The sequence below is a fragment of the Condylura cristata genome, unplaced genomic scaffold (genome assembly GCF_000260355.1).
Source record: "Condylura cristata isolate star-nosed mole 26May11 unplaced genomic scaffold, ConCri1.0 scaffold00006, whole genome shotgun sequence".
Taxonomy (NCBI): domain Eukaryota; kingdom Metazoa; phylum Chordata; class Mammalia; order Eulipotyphla; family Talpidae; genus Condylura; species Condylura cristata.
Genome location: NW_004567107.1, coordinates 2770089 through 2792113, shown reverse-complemented (window position 1 = coordinate 2792113; position 22025 = coordinate 2770089). Strand labels below are relative to the sequence as shown.

Sequence of the window (22025 nt, the reverse complement as noted above, 5' to 3'; positions counted from 1 at the left end):
CCTGCCTCGGGGCTGCGGCGTCCGCATCTGAAGACTCCGCGGGCCCGTGAGGACGCGTGGACTCCGGGGGACAGAGCTGGGCACACAGAGGGACCCTATGTTGGCCGCCGTGATCCTGCCGCCCCCACACCGCGGCCGCCATCTCTGCCCCACCCCTCGACTTATACCCACGTCCGCCTTCCCCGGTCACGCTCTGATCTCCGCAGGCGCCCGGCGTGAGGGCCCTGCCTCCGCCGCCCCCACAGGCCCCGCGGCCCGTCAGTCCCCGGTTACCGGGCTCCGAAGCCTTCCAGGCCCAGGCCACCAGCAGGTTCCTGTTTGGGGCCCAGATGGGCGGCCAGCACCCCACCTGCCACTCTGCTCCCCTGTGCGTCAGAACACGGGGCTCACAGAGGTGTCGGATGGCATCAGCCGTGGACATTGTCACTGGACAGCCCAGTGCTCCAGATCCTCAGGGCCCCTGGGGCTCAGGAAAGGGGGTGCGATGGGGACCAGCTGGGTGTGATTTGGTGAGGCACCCTGCAGTGCACCCCAGTCCGTCACCCCGCCCTTGAGGCGGCAGGGAGAAATGCGCCGGGGGCGATGACTGGAAAGTGGCCGTGACCGTGGCCAGTTCCGGGACGTTCAGGAGTGGGGAACGTTCAGCCCGCGGACCCCGGCTCCCCCCAAGTCCCTGCAGGAGGGCGGCTGCTTCCCCCTCGACGCCAGGAGACGAGTCCCGGGACCAGGCGGGGGGTGGCTGACTGTGCCGCCTCTGGGGGCCGGCGCCTGGACTGCGCTCCCAGGCCTTTGTGGGGGTCGGGGCCCCCGAACACCAGGAAGAAAGAGGCGCTGGCTGTGGGCCGTGGTCTCAGGCTCTGCCAGGGACGCTGCCCTCCGCAGGGGGCCGGGTGAGCCCCTGGTGGTGGGGGGTCTCCCCTGGAAGACAACGTGGGGCTCCTGTGCTGGAAGCACGTGCGGTGGCCGAGCGCGGGCCAGCGTGGAGCGCGGGCCCCGAGGCCAGCTGGCTCTGCTGCCCGTGCGGCTGGGGGCTGGCCAGCGCCAGCCCATCCCCCAGAGCAGAAGGGAACTTCCGCTCCTAGAACCTTCCACCCGGTCTCAGGATGGAGCATCTCAGACTCAGGAGACCACAGGCTCCAGGATGTTTGGGAGAATTTCCCCCCCAAACAGTGAGAACAAATGGCAAAGGAATCTGGAAACGCTTCCCAGACGCGCCCGGCTGGTGCCCGTGCCAGCGCGGAGGGTGGGTGGGCGCCTGGTGGGTGTGCCGCACACGGGCGGGGCCGCAGCCGGCCGCCAGACACCTGCCTCCTGAGCGGGCCCTCAGGGAGACAGGCCGTTCCGGGGCCCCTCTGCGCCTGCCGCCCGTCCGGCCCGCTGCGTGCCCGCTGGCCCGGGACCGGGCTGACCAGGAGGCCCCCACGCGCGCCTCGTCTTCCAACGAGGCCTCGGTGCATTTTAGCAGCGACTGTTTAAGCGCCCCACACTCTATCTGCAGAGCCCCTCTGGGCTGGGGAGGGGTGCTCCCTGCCCCGGCACTCACCCCCAAAGTCGCCCCCCAAACCTGAGACCTCAGCCCAAGGGCTGCTCCATAGACGCAACACCCAGCCGCCGGGGAGAGCTGACTCTGAGATGGCGCTGCCAGTGCCCCCTGCACCCCGGGGACCCCCACTACACTGTCACAGCTGAGGGGCCCAGACGGCAGAGGCTGGTGGAGGTGACAGGGGAGGTGGGGTCAACGTGTCTGCTCCAAAAAGGGGCCCTGCTGAGGGTGGACCTTGGGTGCTTGGGGCGCCATAGGTTGTCAGGAGCCCAGGGCCCCGTGTCCCTACCGCAGCCAGGTTCCCGGTCTGAGGGCCTCACCGCCAAGCCAGCGCCGGGCACCAGGACGTCACCCAGATGTACCTCTGGGCTCAGGGGAGGTCACCAAGAGCGCCAGGCGGCCTCTGAGGGGTGTCCCGAGGAGGGGACCCCTGGCTGGGCAGGAGCCCCCTCCAGGTCTGACTGACAGGATGGGCCCCGGGATGGGGGGTGACAGGACGGGAGCACCAGAGGCCAGTGCACTGTGGGGCAGGCCAGAAGCTGGGGTCGAGGCCCTGAGACCCCGGACGCCCGTGAGGAGCGCCCCAGGAACTCCAGGCAGCCTTAAACAGGCTTGAGGTGGGGGTGCCACCATGGCATCACTCGCAGGGGTGGGCGCCGGGCCAGGCGAGGGGGGAGGCGTGTGCAGGAGAGGCACCCCGTCTATGCAGCACCTGATGCTGGAACTCCCCTCCACCCCCACCCCCATGGCGCCCTGGTGGGCAGCTCTGTGTGGCACGTACTGAGGGGCCGCTTTTGAAACCCAGGGGGGGCATCGGGCAACCGTGCCCAGGGTGGGTGGAGGCCGTGTGTCCACGTGGCCATGTGTCATCATGGCCATGTGTGGGCATGGCCACGTGCCATCATGGCCGTGTGTGGGCGTGGCCACGTGTCATCATGGCCATGTGTGGGTGTGGCCACGTGTCATCATGGCCGTGTGTGGGCCTGGCCACATGTCATCATGGCCATGTGTCGGCGTGGCCCTGGGGCACTGAGGACTACAGCCGGTGCGGGGGCCAGAGAGGTGCCTCTGGGGGAGTCACACCCATGGACGGGGCTCCTGTGGCCTCCTCCCCAGCGCTGAGGGCATCAGTGAGGGCCCGGCTGGAGGAGCCCAGAAGGACCCAGTATCCCTGAGACTGGGCTGTGAGCCCAGTTGTATGGAGGGGGAGGGGCAGCAAGGCGAGTCCTGTGGTCTTTGTGACGTGCCGGACTGGGGCCACTCTGACTCACGGGAGGGCCTGAGTCTCAAAGGCCAAAGGCCTGAGTCTCCAGTGGGGGGTGATGGGGCGCATCTTATGCCAGCCCCTGTGCCCTGGCCCTCTACCCCCAGCAGTGGCCCCTCACACAGGTGGGGGTCAGAGAGTGGAAGAGTTTCCCTAGGGCAGGCCCCCCACCACTGAAGAGTGGGGGCTTCTTGGCGGGGGCCCAGGAGCCTGACTGCATCCCGCTCACGCCGCAGTCCTCAGACATCCCCATCATGTTGTTAATGAGCGGGCAGCGCCCCCAGAGACTGCGGGGCTGCGCTTGGCCCTGGCAGGCGCCAGGAATGCCACGTTATCCGTTATCTGGGGACGCCTCCGCAGACAGATGAGGCGCTGGCTGCCTGGGGGGGCGGGGTGGCTCTCACGGCAGCCTGCCCCACCCGAGAGGGGCTGTCTGGGATGTCTTTAAGGATGCTTTGTTAAGCCCCATTAAATATGCATCCCCCTGTTAAACTTTAATGTCCCACTTTGAGGTGTCACATTTTTCACTTCCTCCTGGGATGGGGGAGGTTGGTGCCACCATGGGCTGCTGGCAGCAGGAGGGACTCAGGCAGGGACTGGGGCTGGAGCCTCACACTGTGTAGCTTGGCCTTCGATATGGCACAGCTAGGGGTACTGCCCACGGGTCCCCTAAACCTCGGGACGCACTCCAAGCTGGAGGGTGAGCTATGGAGGCTGGATGGAGCTGGGTTGGCAAACCACCCCTCCCCCAGGGGAAAATAAATGCTTTAGGGTCTGCATGTTCATTTTTTATTTCTTTTTATAACCACTTAATAATATGAAAGTTATTCTTAGTTCACAGGCTAAACAGAAAGCAGACTGGAGCTGGAGTGGCTGGGGGCCCTGGTCTGCCAACCCTTGGGCTGTGCCTAAAAAGGAGGATTCGGCCCTCCCTGGTGGCGCAGCGGGTTAAAGCCCAGCACTGAGAAGCTAAAGCCGCTTCCGCATGAGTTCGATCCCCGCCTGCCCCGGAGGTGACCACATGGCGTGGCAGACCTCTCCTGACCCGCCCGCTGCTCCCCCCAGCAGTGTACTTCCTCGACCTGCCTGTTCTGTTCCCCACTCTGTCTCTGGTGAAGCCTCTCGCCGCCCCTGAGCCTCTGGCCTGTACCCCAGTTCAGTATGCACAAATAAATAAATCTTAAAAAAAAAAGGAGGATTCAAGGCCTCTGGTGTCAGGCACACCTGGGCCAGGAGTGGTTACCTTGAAAGTATCCTCCAGCCTGTGTCTGTGTTCCACCAGTCAGAACAGGTGCCACTCCAGCCGTGCAACAAGGCAGGCCCACCTGTCTGGACCCCAGACTGCTGCTCAGCTCCCTGACCCCCGAGAGCCCAACGTCCCCTCTGGACAGCTGTTCTCTCTCTATGTATGGTCACATAAACAGGATCTCAGCAGACTGATGTGAGAATTAAATGAGACAAGGAGGGAAACACTGACTAAAGCAAGCCAATGTTGACCACAGACTGCCCATCCGAATCACTCCAGGTCTGAAAAACCTGAAAACGCCCTGCAGGCAAACCACAATGAAGAACTAAGAAGGTGGTTCACTTCCCCCACTTCCCACAGGTGGGAAGTACTAGCCAGAACAGGCTTCCAAATTCAGAGAGGAAGTTATCTCTGCTCACAGATAACATGATCTTATATGTAAAAACCCCTAAAACTTCCACAAATGCCTAGTAGTAATAATAAATGAATTCAGCAAAATAGCAGGATACAAAATGAGCAAGCCCAAATTAGTTGTGTTTTTATACACTAATAATGAACAATTTGAAAAGGAAATTAAATTGTAAATTCCACTTACAATACTATAAAAAAATATTTAGGAATTAACCTAACCAAAGAGGTAAAAACATTGTACATTGAAAATTTCAAAACAGCACAGGAATTACAGAAGACATGTAAATAAACAGAAAGACATCCCATGTTCATGGATTGGAAGACAATTTGTTAAGATGCCAATACTGCTAAAAGCTATAGATTTACTGTCATTCCTTTTTTTTTTTTTTTTAAGATTTATTTATTTAGACAAACAGAACTGGGGTACATACAGGCCAGAGGTGCAGGGATAGTGAGAGGATTCACCAGAGACAGAGTGGGGGGCAAAACAGGCAGATCGATGAAGTACACTGCTGAGGGGAGCAGCGGCCGGTCAGGAGAGGTCTGCCGCCATGTGGTCACCTCCCAGGCTGGGGATCGAACGCACCCTGAAGTCGCTGGGGCTGACTTGCAGTGCTGCATCCTAACCTGTTGCACCACCAGGGAGGGTCTACTGTCATCCCTATAAAAATCCAATGTTTTTCTCAAAAATTAAAAATATACTCTAAAATTTATATGGAATTTCAAGGGACCCCCAAGTAGCCAAAACAATCTTGGGGAAAAAAACAAAGATGGAAGACTCACATTTCCTGATTGCAAAACTTACTTCAAAGCTACAGTGTGTAGATCACTAGGATAGAAGAGTCCAGAAATGAACCTGTACCTGCATAATCAAAGAACCTTCAAAAAGAGGCCAAGGAAGTCAATTGAGGAAAGGACAGTGCTGTCAACAGATCATGCTGGGGGAACTGGACACCCACAAGCAAAAAGAAAAAGGAACAAAGTCGAACTCTCACCTAACATTATCTACAAAAATCAACTCAAAATGGATCAAAGACCCACAACTAACACATTTAGGGGAAAGCGTAGGTTAAGCCTTTACCACACTGGGTTTGGCCAGGAGCCCTGCATGTCACACCAAAGGCACACGTGACAAAGACACAAAAGAAATAATTGGACTTCATAAAAGTTTTTAAAATTTGTGCTGCAAAGGCCATTAGAACAGTAAAAAAGCCACCAACTGTATGGGAGACATCTCTATAAATCAGATCTGGTGAGATGTCTGTCTGGAACATATAGAAGACGCCTCAAACTCAACAATAAAAAGTAAGCCGCCTACTTAAGAATGGGAAAGAGTGAAAGAGTCACTTTTCCCAAGGAGACGTACGGGTGTTTTACCTCTGTAAGGAAGCTGGGGAGCTGGACCCTGCTGCTTGGGACTCCAGAATCTGGCTGCTTAAATCTAGTGATGCCCAGGCCTGGACTCGCGGGAGCCTGTGGGGTAGGGTGAGGCAGAGGGGCCCTTCCTCTCTGCCCTCTGTTGTGCTGACCCCCAGGCCATGCGGGAGCGGGGACAGTCTGAATGTGGCCGAGTGGGTGCTGCCCGGAGACAGCAGCTCCCAGGAAGGCTCCCTGAGCAAGGGCGGGCGGGGAACCCCGCAGAGACAGGGCCGGGGTGCAGGAGCCCTCCCGGGAAGACCTTCGCTCCAGCTCGGCAGCACAGCCTTGGCGCCACACCTGTGCAAAGCCCCGGGCAGTGTGGAGAGTGGGGTGCCGGGCCAGGGGCCGCAACCCGGGTCCAGATGCCACCAGCTGTGTGCCCTCACCTGACGCCCCCGCCCGGCACCCTGAGAACCATGCCCTTCGAATGCTTTCCCAGGGGATGGCAAAGATGAAAGGAGGTGCCGACCCTTGGCACGGGGTGGGCGCTGGCCGGTGGGACCTGCTGGTCCTGGGAATTGAGACTGTCCCGCAGCCTGGCCCCCGGCTTGCATGCGCTGCGCCTCAGGCCCAGCCAGGGGGAGGGGGGAGGGCGGCCTGTGCTCTGCGCCAGGGCAAGGGCACCCGCTGTCCAGCTTTGTTGGGGGAGGGGTGGCAGAGGTCACTCTGCGTGGCCTCGCCAGGCAGTTCCCCCATGTTCCCTCTGGGTGAGGAGGCAGGGAGGGGCCAGTGATTACTGAGTACTCGAGTGAGTGATTTGCTGAGGGGGTGGGGCTGAGCGAGTGGAGGAGGGGCGAGTGGCGGAGTGGGCGTGGGTGAGTGGGTGGCGAGCCAGGGCTCTCTGCCTGCGGCGGTCGTCTGCTGCCTGTGCTGACCACCTGCCTGCTTCTCACTTTCATGGACATGGTCTCGGGGGGTGTGTTCAGACACGGCACAAACAGGCCGGGCAAGGTGTGTCCAGGTCTCAGCGGTTCTGGAGAGGGCGGCTGCTGCTGACCGTGGTCCTCAGGCTGCTGCTGACCGTGGTCTTTAGCCTCATGACCGGGGGGGGGAGCGCTGCTCACCCCTGTGTGGGAACTGAGGTGGGGGTGGTCTTGCTGGGGGAGGGCGCGCAGGGGGTGGTCCCCTGCTCCCGGGGCCCTGGGCCCAGCCCGCTGGGTGCTGGGCGCAGGGACTTGCCTGCCCATGTCCGGCATCCCTTCCCGAGGGGCTGCGACCAAGGAGAAGCCCGCAGCTGGCCCTGAGAGGGCCCGGAGCTCCGAGACTCAGCCTGACTTCCTGAGGAGGCCAGACCCCTCGGCCTTCCAGGCTGCACCCCATTCGCTGGAACCCCGGGTCTCTGCCTGCTCCTGTGTGTACCGGGCTCTCTGCTGTGTCCTCCGAGTCTGTCCAGCTGAGCATTTTTCTGCGTCTGCTCTCTCCCTCCTCTGTTCCTGCCCGCATCTTTCTGTGCGGGAGCGTCCCCCCCGCGCCACCCCCGCCCTCCCCTCCTCCCCTTCACTAGAATATCGATCAGCTGGGCTTATGAAGCCCCATTATTTCGCAGAATATTTGCCTTTGAAGTTTCAGCAGATGGGCCGGGGCCGGGGCCAGCACCTCGGGCTGCCCAGGCCACACGGCCCACGGGGCACCCTCTGCCGGTGGGCCTGGCCCCTCCCGGCACCGGCAGGCCTCTGCTCACTGCCTGCCCCGCTGCGGCCTGAGCTGCCTCTGTGAGCCTGCGGTGCCGCGGCCTGGCTCACTGGCCCTGGCGGGCACCCACTGAAGGAGGAGGGCGAAAGGCCCTGTAGGAGGATCCCCATTCTTGGGGCTTCCGAGGCCGCCGGCCTCCACCTGAGCTGTGCAGTCTGCTGCTCACTGCCCTCCAGCCACACAGCCCGGCCTGTTCTGCCCGAGGAGGGGACAGGATTGGAGAGGCCAGCCGCTCGGAAACTTCCCAGGCCTGGGGCGTTCGGCTGTCCAGGCCACGACCGTGGGCTTCTGCGGCCCCCACCCGTGGCCACTCGCCCGCCCAGCCCGCAAGGACTCCGGCTCCTCCTCCGCTGGGCTGGAACCACAGCAGGTATTTTAATATACAAAGCGACACTAGCACCCCGAGGCCCCTGCCCCCAAGCTCAGGGAGGAGAGAGGACAGTCCCCTGAAGGTCCCCCAGGATGTCACCCCAAATGGCCATGTCCACACCCATGACCGGGCTCCAGTCAGCTGCGACCTTGCGGGAGGGAGGCGCCGGGCGCGGGTGTGCGCATCCTTGAGTGACGGCTGTTGCACCTCTGACAGGCGCCTCCTCCCGAGCGACGCGGGCAGTGGGCGACGTGAGGGCCTCTGTGGAAAGAACGCCTTGATTGCCCCCGGGGGCGCAGTGCCCAGTCTGAGGGCCCATCTGAGGCCCCGGCGGTGACTGCTACAGGTGCGTGACTTCGGCCCTCCGGACGCGCGGGACACAGGTGGGTGCTCTTTGCCCCTTCTTCCGGAGGAGAAGGCCGAGGCTGCCCGGGACTCACCCGCAAGCCAGCAGGTCGCTCTGGAGCCAGAGCCCAAGGTCATTTCCACCCACAGGCCACTGCACGCCGAGACCCACCCACGGTCTCAGCCGGACCCGGGAAGGGGACAGAGGTTCAGCACTGAGCCTCACAGCCCGGCCCCTCAGCAGGGGGTGCCAGGCAGGGCCAGGCCGGGGCAGGAGGACGGGGCACAGCGCCCGGCTGGTCCCCTGTGCGTCCTCCCTGGAGAGAGGCAGCGGTGTCTGGCTGGGACGGGCCTGGTGGGGCTTGTATTCGAGGGCGTGGGCAGTGAGCGGTGGGCAGTGGGTGGGTGGACAGTGAGCCGGGCAGCCCCAGGCAGAGACCTAAGGCTGAGCAGGTGGAGGGCGGAGGAGAGGCCAGGCAGGAGACCTGCCGGCAGATTGGTCTGGGAAAGAGTCAGTGCGCAGTGGGGGGAGGTGAGGCGCTAACCTGGGAGCCCCTGCCCATGGTCAGGAGCTCGACCTGGGCGGGTGGCCTCACCCCTTTGCGTGTCTGCCTCCCACCCTGAAGCAGGACAGGCCGGGAAGAAGCAGGATCACGAAGGCCGGGCTCCACGCACACCAGTCCCGCCGGCCTGGGCAAGCTCTGCCCAGGCCCAGCCCACCGCCCTCCCCTGGTCCACCGGCCAGAGCAGCTGGGCGTGAGTCCTGCAGGGCGGGTCGGGTGGGCCTCACTGCCTGAGCTCGCGGGCGCTCTGGGGCTGATGGCGCCAGGGGAGTGGGGCGTCCTCGCCGTCCTGTGTACCCCCCTGGGGGGCCCCCCACCCCTCAGCCACCGCCGTCCACGCCAGCGGCGCCGTCGCTCACGGCGTCCTCGTCTTCAGCCCACCTTGTCTGCTGCCACGCAGGGACAGGCTCTAATTCTCCTGTCCAGTTGTTCCTCTGCGCCCGGGCACCGGGAGAGAGGGGGGGCCGGCACCCGTATATCCCAGGGGGCCGGGCCTCCCCCCTCGAGCCGCACGCATGCATAATACATGAGGCCCCGGGCTGTGTGCTCTGTGTGGAGATGTGTGCTAGGCACGGCGCTCGGTGGCACAGAGCACACGACAGCCACGGAGTCGCGGCGCCGGGGAGACGCCCTGGGCCAGCGCGGGGGGGGCCAGCCGGGGCCCGGGGTCCGGTGGGGCTGGGGGTCCCGGCATGCTCCCCAGAGTCCCCTTTACTGCGCCATGACCTGCCTGCCAGCTTCTCCCGCTCAGCGCGCACGGCCACGGCAGGTGGGCAGGTAGGAAGCCCAGTTCCTGGTCGTAGGTGCGACGGGCCAGAGGGCAGCGTCTGTGTCCGGCGACCTCACGGGTCAGGCCGAGCCCGGGCCTCCAGCAGAGGCGCCCGCTGTCCAGCTCTTCTCCCTCCTGCGTCCCTCTCCTGCTCTGGCCACCCGCCGGAGACGAAGCGCGAGGCCTCCCCTCGAGCTGCTCCTGAAGGGCCCACTGAGCCGGCAGGTGGCTCTGCCCTGAGCCTCGCCCTTCTCACCTGCGAGGTGGACGCCACGCTCCCTCCCACAGGCGGCCGCGGGGCCTGGCAGAGACGCCCTTCGGCAAGTGCGCAGGGGGCCGAGCCAGCCGCCCGCAGGAAGGGCGCCGAGGCCGGACCCGCGCCGAGGCCCTGGACCCGCGCCGAAGCCGGACCCACGCCGAGGCCGGAAGGTCGGCCCGGGCGGCAGGGTGGGGCACTGGCCTCCCACACAGCGGAGGACCCAGGGTCTGGGCCATCTCCCAGGACCAGGACAGGCCCCTGATGTCTTCTCCAGACGTGTGGCCCAGGTCACGGGGGCTTGGGGGCTCAAGAGTCTCTCCATTTGGAGGGCAAAGCCGAGGATGCCGCTGACCCTGTCCCCTCCACCCTGACCCCCACCTCTGCAGAGAAGGCCCACCTGGCCAGGCAGCCTGGGCCACGACGTCAGCTCCCGGCCAGCCTGTCACCTCTGTAAGCCGGGGCCCCTGCGCTCTGGGTCCGCAGCTCTTTCCAAACCCAAGGAGGCAACTTTGCAATTCTCAAGCTGGTTTTAAAAAGAAAGGACGCGGTTGGGCCCTCGGGGGCGTGATCAGTCAGGCGGCGGGAGCCCGCGTGGTGCCATTCAGTGGGGCAGCCTTGCAGCGAAGGACCTGGACGACTCGTTCAAGCCCTGGGAGGCTGCTGTTGCCGCCCTGGGAACGGTGCGAAGGGCACCAAGCCCGAGCCCTCTCAGCTGCCCGGTCCAGACGGACGCTGGGAGGGCGTCTCTGCCGGCCGGCCTTCCTGAATCCAGCCCCCCCCTCCACTGCATCTCAAACTTGACCTTGAGGGCTCCTGCAGACAGCATCCTCACAGCCACCTCGTCCTTGTTCAGTCCTTGCCCCCGAAGGAGGGAGGAGGCGGAGGGCCGGGGCTGGCTCTGCCTCTCCCTCCCCGCCAGCCTGCCCTCCTCACCGCACCTTTAATCACAGGCAAAGCCCAGTAGAACAGGAAGAGCAACTGAGCCCAGTTGCCAAGACAACCTTCCCTGCCCACCGGGGTGCTGGCGGGAAGGGGGAGACCCCGCCCGCTCCTGCCCTCCACCAGGTCTGGCCGGAGAGGCCGCTTCTGTGTCCCCCAAGGTGAGTGACCGGCAGCACCCCGCTGTGGCCGCCGGCTGGGCTGCGGCTGGCTGTCCTGGAGGAGACTGTTCCCAGGGGACCTGGTTCTCCCAGCTTCCCCGGCGGGTGATGGAGGAGGGCGGAGGGCGAGGAGGTGCCACGGAAGTCCTCTCCGCGGTGGACAAGCGCAGTCACGCTGCCCCCTGCTGCTTGACCAGCCAGGACTGGAATTGGGGCCCAGGCCCCTGGGGGATGGACAGCAAAGGGGCCGAGACGAGGGGCCGGGGTGAGACTGAAACGCCAAGGTTTCTAAGCTGTGTGACTGTGGGCAAATTACCCAACCTCTCTGAGCGCCGGCCCTGATGGGTTGACCAGTTACCCCCAGTGGGGTTATTGAGACCATCAGAGGAGGCCAGCAGCCCCCTGGGGAGGCCTCTGTGTGACCCTGGCAGCCAGTAAGAGCTCAGAAAGGAGAAGGTGCCTGGGGGCACACTCGGGCTGCTTCCTGCCCGGGCAGCCTCAGTGGGCGGAGCTCAGCAGGGAGCTGCCCAGAGCAGGGGCCTGGCACGCATGTGGCGCCTGAGCACCAGCCCCGCTGACATCAGACATCCAGGGAGCGGGGAGGCCCTGTTCGCAGCTGGCTGGTTCTCCAGGAGGGAGACGCTGCCCGCCACACTTGGCCCGGCCCGCGGTTCCATGCCCAGTGCTGCCCAGGCGCCTCACTTCCCGCGCACGGGCAGAGCAGACCCAGGGCTGGGACGGGCTCCCTCGGGGAGCCTGGAGCGGCCCTGCACCCCGAGCGCTTCAGAGGCCCACACTCCTGCAGCCAGCCAGCGCCGCACTCCAGCCCCTCCGGGGGGAGACTGCGTCACCCCCTCCCATCTTCCGGGTGACCTCAAGACTGTGACAGAAGTCCTGAGAGACCTGGAATCCAATCACCTGGCGCTGTGTCCTCCACGCGGCCCTGACGGAGACGGGGAGCAGGAAGCAGTAACCCTGTTAGCGGAGTCCCCTCACGGGCTTCAGGCTGGTGTGGGCACAGGGACGATGAGGGCCAGGGGCCCCCCTCCGCTGGCCAGCAGCCCCCACGTCATCATGAGCAAGGCTGCTGCCTCGCCAGGGTGTGGGTGCCCCAGCCAGGTGAGCCACGCCAGGAGTGTGACCCCCAAATGCGGGTGTGGCGAGACCACTGGGCCTCAGAAGCCTCAGAATAAAGAGCGGACGTGTGTCGGGAGCCAGAACGTTACAGTCGTATCTTCCCCCCACTGGCAGGGCTTGGGGGATCAGGCCAGGGTGCACTGGGCATTTCTGAGTTAGGGGAGTATTTTGCTGACTCAAGTACTGGCCGCACTGATTCGAAGTTAAGACACGAAGCAAGCCTCGTTTAGACCTGGGGGGTCTAAGCGCACCCCTAGGTTTGTGAACAGGGCTGGGAGGCGCCGTGGGAGTACAGCGTGTTAGATGCTCCAAGACAGCCTCACCCTGTGGACGCAGGGCCCCGGGGGCACGGGGTGGGGGCTGGGGGCCCACGTGTGTGCAGTGAGTCTGTGCAGATTCGGGCGTTTGAAGGAGAGCGGTGAACTCGTCTGGGGGACGGCGCCGAACTGTCTTCAGACGGTCCTTACGCGGTTGTGCAGCGAGTAAGTGTGTCGACACAGAAACAGAACCAGCCGCCCAGGATGTGAGCATGCGCCCAGAAGCTCAGGAAAGGGGGTGCCGTTAAGTGTGTGGCACCCACGGCCTCAGCGTTGGTGTCTGAAATTTTCACCTCTTCTCCGCCCAAGGGCTCGTTCCTGTCCCATCCCAAACTGCCCCCTCCTGCCCGCCCACGCCACCCACGTCGTGTCCCTTCCCAGGAGGGGAGCCCTGCAGGGGACAGGCTTGTCAGGCCTAGTGGCTAGGGTCTTTAGTCCGGGCCAGGCCTTGGCCCACAGGTGTCTAGTGGGGCGCTGACCCCCATTCCAGGGCAAAACGCTCATCGAGCTCTGGCTCCATCGGAAGCATCACACCAGATGCAGGGACCCCTCCGACGCTGCCACGCGACCCACGGATGCAGAAACTGAGGCGACCGCTGGCCAGTCTGACCCCTGGGAGCCGGTCCCGAGGAGTCTGGCTGCAGAACACTGCCCAGCAGCCTGCTCCTCTTCACGGTGGGGGACAGCATCTGGGGTTCGGGCATCTGGAACCTCACCCAGGGCGCATGGCCAGTCGGGCGAGACTCCCAGCTCCTGGCTGTCCTGGCAACCGAACAGCCTAGGGCCAGTGAGGACGTGGACATTGCCCAGGCAGGACGTGGACCCGGGCGCATGGGCAGGGAGCTCTCCAGGCTGGGTGCGAGCGCGAGGGGGCAGCGCAGAGCAGTGGCAGCAGGGTGTCTGGCTTCGGACGTGGGGGGTTCAAGCCCGCCGTGGGTAGACTTCTGTTTGGAAGCCACTGTCCACGGAGGACAGCAGGATGAGATGGGGAGAGTGACCAGGCAGCCACCAGCCTTGTGGCCCCCTCACAGAGCCAGGCGGGTGCGTGAGCGTCTCTGGGGAGGCGTTGGGTGGGGGGGGAGGGGGGGGAGGGAGGGCACCGATGTGGGGAGAGGGACTGGCCCAGGCTGCCCTCCCTGCCGGGGCCCCCACCCAAGGGGCTGCCACCAGCCGCGTGCCGCGTGCGGGCTGCCCAGGGGACAGAGAAGCGTGGCCGCAGGGGCGGCTGCAAAAGACCTCAGCTGAGCCCCAGCCCGGCCGAGGCGCCCTCCCAGCGACCCAGGCGCTTAACTTCCCCAGAGGAGCCGGGTAATTCGCTCTCTGTGTTTACTCCGCAGTGAGCGCCTCTGAATCTTTCATCTTGACTGCTGACGGTATCAAAATTCCCGTGGTAATTGGATCAGGTGCAGTATTTTCCATGAGGATATTAAATCAGGCCTTCTGCCTGCGTCCAGAACGATCCGTTTCAGAATATAAAGACGCAGGAGATGGCATTACCCAAGGTATTTCTCCTCCTTTAAACTCTCTCCTCCCATCTTAATCATGGCAGCTCTTTATTTGTTGCCAAATAAATTGGGTCGCCCTCCCCTCCCCCAGTCATTGGCCAAGGGAAAGAAAAGGTTTCCAAGGTTGAAGGGAAGAGCAGGGCGTGAGGGAGATGGGGAGGGTGTGGGCGAGCAGAGCTGGGTCTGCCCAGGGCTGGCCCCTCCAGGGCCCCAGGGCCCAGGCACAGCAGCCCACCGGCGCACTCGTCTCTCCACCAGCCCTGGGGGACTCCACGGGCATGCAGCTTGGACAGAAGCCCCTGCTTAGCCAGCCTTCCAGGTGGAACTTTTCAACCATCGCTAAAACTGTAGGAGAGAAGCTCAAGGCTCCAGGCTGGTTTTGGGTGGAAAGAAGCTCCAAGCTAGTCGTTATAAAAGAAAAAGGGGAGAGTGTTACGGTCACCTCAGAGGTCAGGATGGCTGTGGTTTGGAGAAAATGGGCCTGTGGTCGCGTGACGGGGTGCATCAAACGCCTCTGAGGCACGCTTATGTGAATTTCACCTCCATTTATAAAACATGTCTTGGTCAAAAGTCATGGTACCTGCCATGGACTCAGTTCAGGTGTCCCACGGATATTGATGGATCCCCTGACCTATTCCAGGCACAGTTTAGGGCCCAGGGCTATGACAGTGAACAGAGCAAAGGTAGTATCCTGGGAGAGCTGATGTGGGCAGGGGAGGGGTGGCAGTGAAAGGGACAGAGCAGCGAGGCCTGAGAGGGACCACAGGAAAGGACACCACCCCAGGAAGAGGTAGGAAAAGAAAGATGCCACTGTTTTGAGAGGCATCGTGGAGGAGGCAAGCATCAGGAGAGCCATAGTGAGAAAAGTGGTGGGGGACACACCCTCCACAGTGGGGCCCATCAGTACTCAGCAAGCTGGGAGCTATGGGAGCGTTAAGGTTATCAGGACCCTGATAATAGGGTCCTGCTTGCTGCTGGTTGTTGGGTGGACTCCCAGCCAAGGATTCCAAATGGGTCACCAATGTGGTCAGCTAGGTAAGAGTCAGTGGTAGAAATACAAATTTGAACCATAAAGAGGTCTCAGTATACAACCACCAGAGTGGCTAAAATTAAAAGCAGACAAAACCAAGTGTTGGCATGAACCTGGAGCAACTGGAACTCTCCCACATTGCTGGGGGCATATCAAATGATATAGCCACTTTGAAGTCATGCTTGGCAATTTCTGGTAAAATGAAATATATAGCTACCCTATGACCTAATTAGTGTACTTCCAGCTCTACACCCAAGAGAAATAGTGCTTATTTTCACAGAAGTACTGTCATAAATGTTAATAGCAGCTCTACTCACAATAGGCCCAAATTACAAACAGCCCAATTGTCCATCTACAGGAGAACAGATGAACGAATTGTGGTATACACACACAGTGTAATACTAGATAGCAATGAAAAAGAAAGAAACTGACACAATGATGTGGATGCATTGTCTATACATTTATATCAAACAAGAAAATAGACACAAAGGAATATCTATCATATAACTGCATTGTTCTGAAGTTCTAGAATCTATATAGTAACAGAAGTGCAGATCTCTTTGGAGATGTGATAATGACAAGGAGAAATTTAATGGAAATTCCTGGTGGTGTTTGCACATGTGCACATGCGTAACAATTTGTCAAGCTATATATTTATTTAGAGCATTTTACTGAGTATAAATTATATTTGAGAAAAAAGACAGAGAGAGGGGTGGGGTGGGGAGAGAGTACCTTGGATCCTACCCTGTGCTGGTGTGATAGGTGGGCAGCTGGGGGTCAGAGGGCCTGGAGATACTTCCTTCTCCCCCTGGACTCAGTGCATCGTGGGCCTGGACCCCCAGTAACACCTGCCACTCTCGCCCTTTCCTGTGCACCTTGCCCCTTTTGTGGGGGATGGCACCCATGGTGAGCAGATGCTCGCCTCCACGGAACCAGGTGGTTTGAGGAAGTGGCTATTTATTTTCGGGACCCATCCTATTTGTCTAATGGGGGAGGGGCTGGCAGTAAGCATCTCGGGACCAGATTCCTGATTATAACTTCATAACTGGGGCTGGCTATTCGGGAGGCGCTGATATTTATGGAATAAATACGATGCGATTTATGGCCGTATCTCCCTCTGATGTCCCATCTGATATGCAATTCAATTTCTTTTATTGTTTTTGGACCCTTGCCATAGAGGAGAATGCATAAATAAATAAATATATGGGCAAATGGCAGCCGGCTGGCCGGGCTGGGGCTGCCAGCCTGCCGTCTCCAGTCCCATATTAGGCCCATCCATCATGCTTATGAAGCCAGAGTCTGTCCCCCAACTGGGACGGGAGCAGAAGTGCCGGTCACTCCCCGTCACTTAGGGGCCCCTGTTGGCAGCCTGCCCTGCCTGCCCTCTGCTGCCCTCTGCCTGCCCCTGGGCCAGTGGGATTCCCACTCGGGATCCCAGACTCCTGCTCTGCTACGTGCTAGCAGGGACCCCAGAGGCCCAGCTCTTCTGGGGGTGGAGAACCCCACAGAACGCGACATGCGCCCTGTCCCGCTCCCCAGCAGGAGCGGCGGGCCCAGCACTGTCCCTGCTCCAGCTCTGGAGCGAGACCACGCCCTTGAGCTCCAGCCCCGCCCCCCGGCTGAGTCACCGCCCCAGGGCCTGAGCTGGGCATGGGCAGCCTTTACTCCAGGTTGCTGTGATACTGGGGGAGGCCTCGCACACAGCTCGGGGTGCAGCTGGGCTCCCACACCCCACACACAGGCTTTGGCTGGGCACTGACTGTGGGAGGGGCCGGGTGCCGCGGCTGCTGGCAAACCATGTCCCTGCCCCCCTGAATGGGGGCCCCAGGATGGACCCAGGACCCCAACCTGACAGAAGGTGTAGTACAAGGCTCTAGGGACCGCCTCTGAGGCCCCCCTCCTCAGCCACGCCTGGGCCCCACATCTCATATGGACACCAACACCCCATTATTTGGGAACCCTGCAGTGCTGGGTGGTGCTGGGCCCTGCATGCCCCCAGGACAACTGCTTGGAGCTCTCACCACCCCGCAAATTCCAGCCACCCTTCCTCCTCCTGTTTCCACGGGGCTGCCCTGTGTACCCTGTTGGGCCAGGGAGCCGGCCGGCCCCCGCACCGTACAACCACACGCATGTGGCCCACGTCACCCCCACTTCGCACACCACACATCACACACCTCACACACACGCCACGTATCACATGCACACATCACACATCCCCACACACGCCGCACACAGCATCCACGTGGAATGTGCTGGCTCCCGGCAACCCGCGACGGCCGCTGGGGAAGGTGCTTTGGCAAGAGCAGCTCCGTGGTGGAGAGACGTCCCTGCCGGAGGCCATAAGCTCAGCGAGGGGTGCGGCGGGGAGGGTGCGCCAGGGGCCCCCCGCTCGGCTCCCAGCCACTGTCTGAGGGAATGCCGTGGGTTCTCCCTGAAAACTGGGGGGCAAAGAGGGCAGGGCAGGGGGCTGTGAGAACTGGGTTCACCCCGCTGCTCCCGGCCAGTCGCTTTGCATCCCAGCCTCAGTTTCCCCATCGGTAGCTTGGGGCTGCTGCCCCTCCCTGGGTCAGGTGGTCTGGGCTAGACCTGGCCCAAGGGGTGAGGGTGAGGGGTCCCCCTTCCCAGGGTGCAGCCCAGGGCCCTCGAACCCCCCAGCAGCCCCCTGGCGCGCCTGTGGGGCTGACAAACACCCTCCACCTCACCCTCTGTGCCCGCGGCAGCCCCGCCCCGCCGGGGAGGCTCGGAGCTGGCAACCCCCATGTGTTTCTAGGCTCCTGCCTCGGCCTTCAGCACGGCCCCAGCAGACGGCATAAATTTCCTGGAGCCGGAGCCCCATTAGCGCCGGCACCGGGAATGCTAATCGGCTCCCGGGGTCCCAGGCCGAGAATCCGCCTTTCCCTGACATTTGGAAAGTTCACACTTACAAAATAAAACCACGTGAAGGGCGAGGGTGCTCCTGCTGGCGCGTAGATCACTTCCCTGGCTTGGGCTTGCCAGGTCTGCCAGCCCTGGGCCTTCACCCTTAAAGGGCCAGCGCCCCGCTCACCTGCCGCTGCCCACTCTTCCACCGGCCCTCACCCGGTCATTCGTGCCCTGCTCTCTACTGGCCACGCCACCTAGCTAGACCCAGGGGCCATGTCGGGCAGAGAGGACCCTGACCCTCTGGGGTGGGCCGCAGGGGGCTTCCTGAGGAGGTGACATTACTGGAGTCCTCGTCTGGAGGGGGACTAAGGCAAGAAGAGGTCAAAGGGCATTTCAGGCAGAGGGACTGGCAGGTGCCAAGCGCCTGGGGTAGAAGCCCTGGCATGTGAGGCCTCTGGAAGAGGCCAGAGTCCTGGCAGCCATCTGTACGAGGGGGAGGGGCCCCCGCATGGTCTAAGGACCCCTGAGGTCCCGGGCAGCCTTCCCTGTGGCTGGGTTCCCCTGCTGCCTCGGAATCGCCCTTTCCTGTCCTCAGCAGGAAGCCTCGGAGACAATCACCGTTCCAGGACAGCTTCCCGCGGTGACACGCTGGGAGGTCCAGCATCTGCGTCAGGCCGGCCACGCTGCGGGGACTCTGCCCACCTGTTCAGCCCACTGGGCACCCGCTGGGGCCAAGAGGTGGGCGGGGAGGGGCGAGGAGGCCAGGGCCCACCCTTAGGGGCACGCGGGCGGGCCACAGGCGAGTCGGCAAGCCCTGAGATGCCACGGAGCCGGGTGGCACTGGGGAGGGGCGGGGGCCCGGAGGCCTCTCCGGACGGGCTCTGCACAAGGCACTCCGGGCCCGGACAGCGGGTGGCACGCCCCGAGGTGGAGATGGTGCTGGAAGGAGGCGCGTGGCCGAGGGGAGGAGCAGTGTGGGGGGTGGAGGGGCGGCAGGCCATGCCCCCGCTGGGAGAGACAGCCCCACAGCTGGGGGCAGAGGCTGTGTGAGGGGCACAGAGGGGTGAGGACTCTCAAGCGCGCGTGCATTCGCCCTTGGCGCTCTCATGCCCCTCCCTCCACTCAGCTCCCACTCGCCGTCTCCCTCATCCCTCACTCACTCCTGGGTGTCTGGCGGCACCCGCTTTGCCACCCGCCAGGCACCCCTATCTGGGAGGTGGGGCCGACAGGGGCCTCCGGGCCAGGCGGGTCTGTGGGCAGCAGGTGGGCACACTTCAGCCGTGTGGTCGGAAGTGGGCAGGCCGGGCCGTACCGGCATGGCGGACACTTGGGGGTTTCTGCTGCCCTGGACTCTGGGTGCCCAGGAGAAGTGGGAGAGGAGCCAGAGGTGGGGAGACGGCAGCCTGAGCCTGAGGAGACTGGAGAAGGGAAACGGTCCAGAGGCCACCCTGCACCCCCAGGACCGCACAGATGGGGGTGCTGAGGCCGCAGAGGCGAGGGCCTTGCCCAGGACACCCAGGGGGCAGCGAGGACACACCTCCCCTGGTGACCCCCGGGGCAGGCACCTTCAGCACTTAAATGACCTCACGTCCCCCGGCCTGCCCCCCACCTGTGTCCCGCCGGACGGCGGCACCCCCGCACCAGCCCGTGCCCTTCTCCCCCCTCCCACTCCTAGACCACCCAGAGCGGCTCCCACCGGCCCACCACCCGCTCCCTGGCAACTGCAGAAGCTTCTAGAGCACTTTTGTGTCCAGGCCCACCCCACAGCCCATTCTCCCTGTGGCCGCCAGGGAGGACTTTCCCAGCCAGATGTGCTCAGGTGTGCCCTCTGCTGAAACCTCCTAGCCGCCCCCCGCAGGGTGGGGGTGTCCCTGGCTTTCCAGCAGGGCGCGCTTCCTTGCCTGGCCCTTCCCCACCTGCGGCGCCCGGCCCGCCTCTCACACCCAGCCCAGCCCTGGGCTCCTGCCATTCTGCACAACTGGGTCAGCACCGCATTCCGGGGGTGCCCCACGAGGCCTGCCCAGAGCTGAGCCCCTTAAAGGAATGGAGTGAGCGAGTGAGTGAGTGAGGAAAACAGCATGGAGAACAGCGCAGGCCTGGCCCAGGCACACTGGGGTCGGCCCCGCCAGCTAGCGTGGTCTTGGGCAACGGGCTGCTGGGGCTGGTAAGAGGCTCGGGGTGACCCAAAGCACAGAAGGCTTGGGCCTGGCAGCAGGGTTCCGGGGGTTGGAGTAGCTGGTCCCGAAGTTCCCTCTCCCTCGGTTTCCCATAGCACCTGCGGGCCTTGCCCTGACGTCCCGCCCTGATGCCCGCCCGCGAAGAGGACACAGGCAGCAGAGTGCTCAGCAAGCAACCGGGCCCACGCTCCTGCGGTCCAGAGGGGGAAACTGAGGCACCCCAGGGGCTCAGAGCCCTCACAAGGCAGCAGGGGCAGGACCCGGAAGCCCAGGCGGGGGGCGGCCCCCCTATGCTGGCTGGCGCCCCCTGCTCCAGTGAGCACAGAGCTGTCAGGCCGGATCAGCGGGGCCCTGGCCTCATCTCCCCAGATTTAATTAACAGGCCTTTCATCTCTGTCCTGGAGGAATCTGCTCTCTTCTGTCTTCTTAATTAACGTTCATTACGCAAATCAGAACAGCTTTCCTCCTCCTTCCTTAGCCTGGAAGGTTTAACCCTTGCTTGGCTGGTTTCTGGCCACCTCCAGCTGGAGGCTAGGCTCCCCAGGGCCCCAGCAGGGACTCCCCAGGGCCCCAGCAGAGGCACAGGCATCGGCCACGCCCCTCCGCCCACACCGCCTCCAGGCAGCCCCCCAGGATTCTACCCCATCCCTCTTCCTAAAGGAAACTGACATGGGCTCTGCTACTCAAGAGCCTTCCCAGGCTCCCCCCACTGCTGGGCCAGCAGAGTCCCCTAGAATGTAGGTCCTGAGGTTTCATTGCTGGCCCCTCACACCTCCCTCTGTGCACAATCATGGCTTCACCCCTGGGCCATCACCCCGCCCCTGGGCCTCCTGAATGCCATCTCTCTCCTCCCAGAATTAACTCTCTCTGCTGGAGCTGGGGCAGACGGGAGCCCCTGAGTGCCCCTGCCAGCCTCACTGGAAGCTGTACAGGAAGTACTCAGAGCTCACTGCTCCTGGGGAGTCCCGGCCTCGGGAGGAGGACCCTTCACCAGCAGTGCCAGGCCAGGCACCCCAGGCAGCGGGGTCCTTGGGGAACCCCCCTGAGGCAAGGGTGCGGCCACTCCCCGGCTCCGGGGCCAGCGCTGCTGTGGCCGGGTGTCAGGCAGCAGCTGTGGGTGGGGCTCACAGCTGCAGGCCGGTGGCCCTGGTGCCGCCCGGCGAAGGCCTGGGTTCCGGGTCTGTGCAGAGGGCCCTGGCGGCCGGCGCACTCCTTCGCTGGGGCCCTGGAGGTCATGCCGCAGGTGGCGCGGCCTGTCTAGGTGGGGGCTGGCGGCCGGGCACCTTGGCACCCAAGGCCCTGGCTTGCTCGGGAGCCCCCACAGCAGTCACGGGAGTGTGCTTTGTCCCTCTTCCACGCAGATTTCTGGGGTTTCCCTAAAATTCTGCCGGTGCACAGACACCCCCATGCATAGGGGCCCCCACTTTGTTTCCCGGGGCCTGAGGACCCCAGCCTCTCCCTGCCCGCTCTCCTGGAAGGAGCTGATGGCAGGGATGGGCGAGACCTGGTGGCCTGCTGTGAAGGTGTCCTCCACAGACTGTCACCTCCAACAGATGGGCCTCCGTTTCCCCATTTATACAGCCAGTGCCCTCGACTTGGTTCTGGTCCCAGGCCACCAGCTGCCCAAGAGCCACGGAGATGTCCTTGGCCACCAGAGGGCGAGATGGGCCAGTCCAGTAATGTGGCCAATGTCGCCACCTGGTGGTGGGTCCAGGCTGACGGGTGCGGCTGGACGGTCCAGGCTGGGCTGGGACGTCGCAGCCTCCCACTGAGGCTGCCAGCCCTGGACAGCGCCCGCCCTCGGTGACAGCAGCGGCCCTGCGGTCCTGTTTTCCATCATTGTATCATCGCAGCCTCTACCTGGAGGCCTGCCAGCTGCTGCCGTTGTTTTTGTTCAGTTCTGCAGTTATTACTTTTAAAATGTGCGGTGAGACACTGCTTTCCCTAGGAGTCCGTGGTGGTTAATTTTATGTGCCAGCTCGTCTAGGCCCAGGTATCCAGGTGGGTCAAACATTC

The 22025-nt window shown here is 62.9% G+C and overlaps 1 protein-coding gene across 1 annotated transcript in view; it reads left to right on the top strand.

Moving 5' to 3' along the window:
- Positions 1–22025, top strand: part of LAMC3 (laminin, gamma 3) — a 78706-nt gene that overhangs the window by 6393 nt on the left and 50288 nt on the right. Inside the window, exons 4-6 of the mRNA XM_012721199.1 lie at positions 207–367; positions 8162–8278; positions 9911–10051. Of these exons, the coding sequence (XP_012576653.1) occupies positions 207–367; positions 8162–8278; positions 9911–10051 (419 nt within the window). The remainder of the gene's footprint in view (positions 1–206; positions 368–8161; positions 8279–9910; positions 10052–22025) is intronic.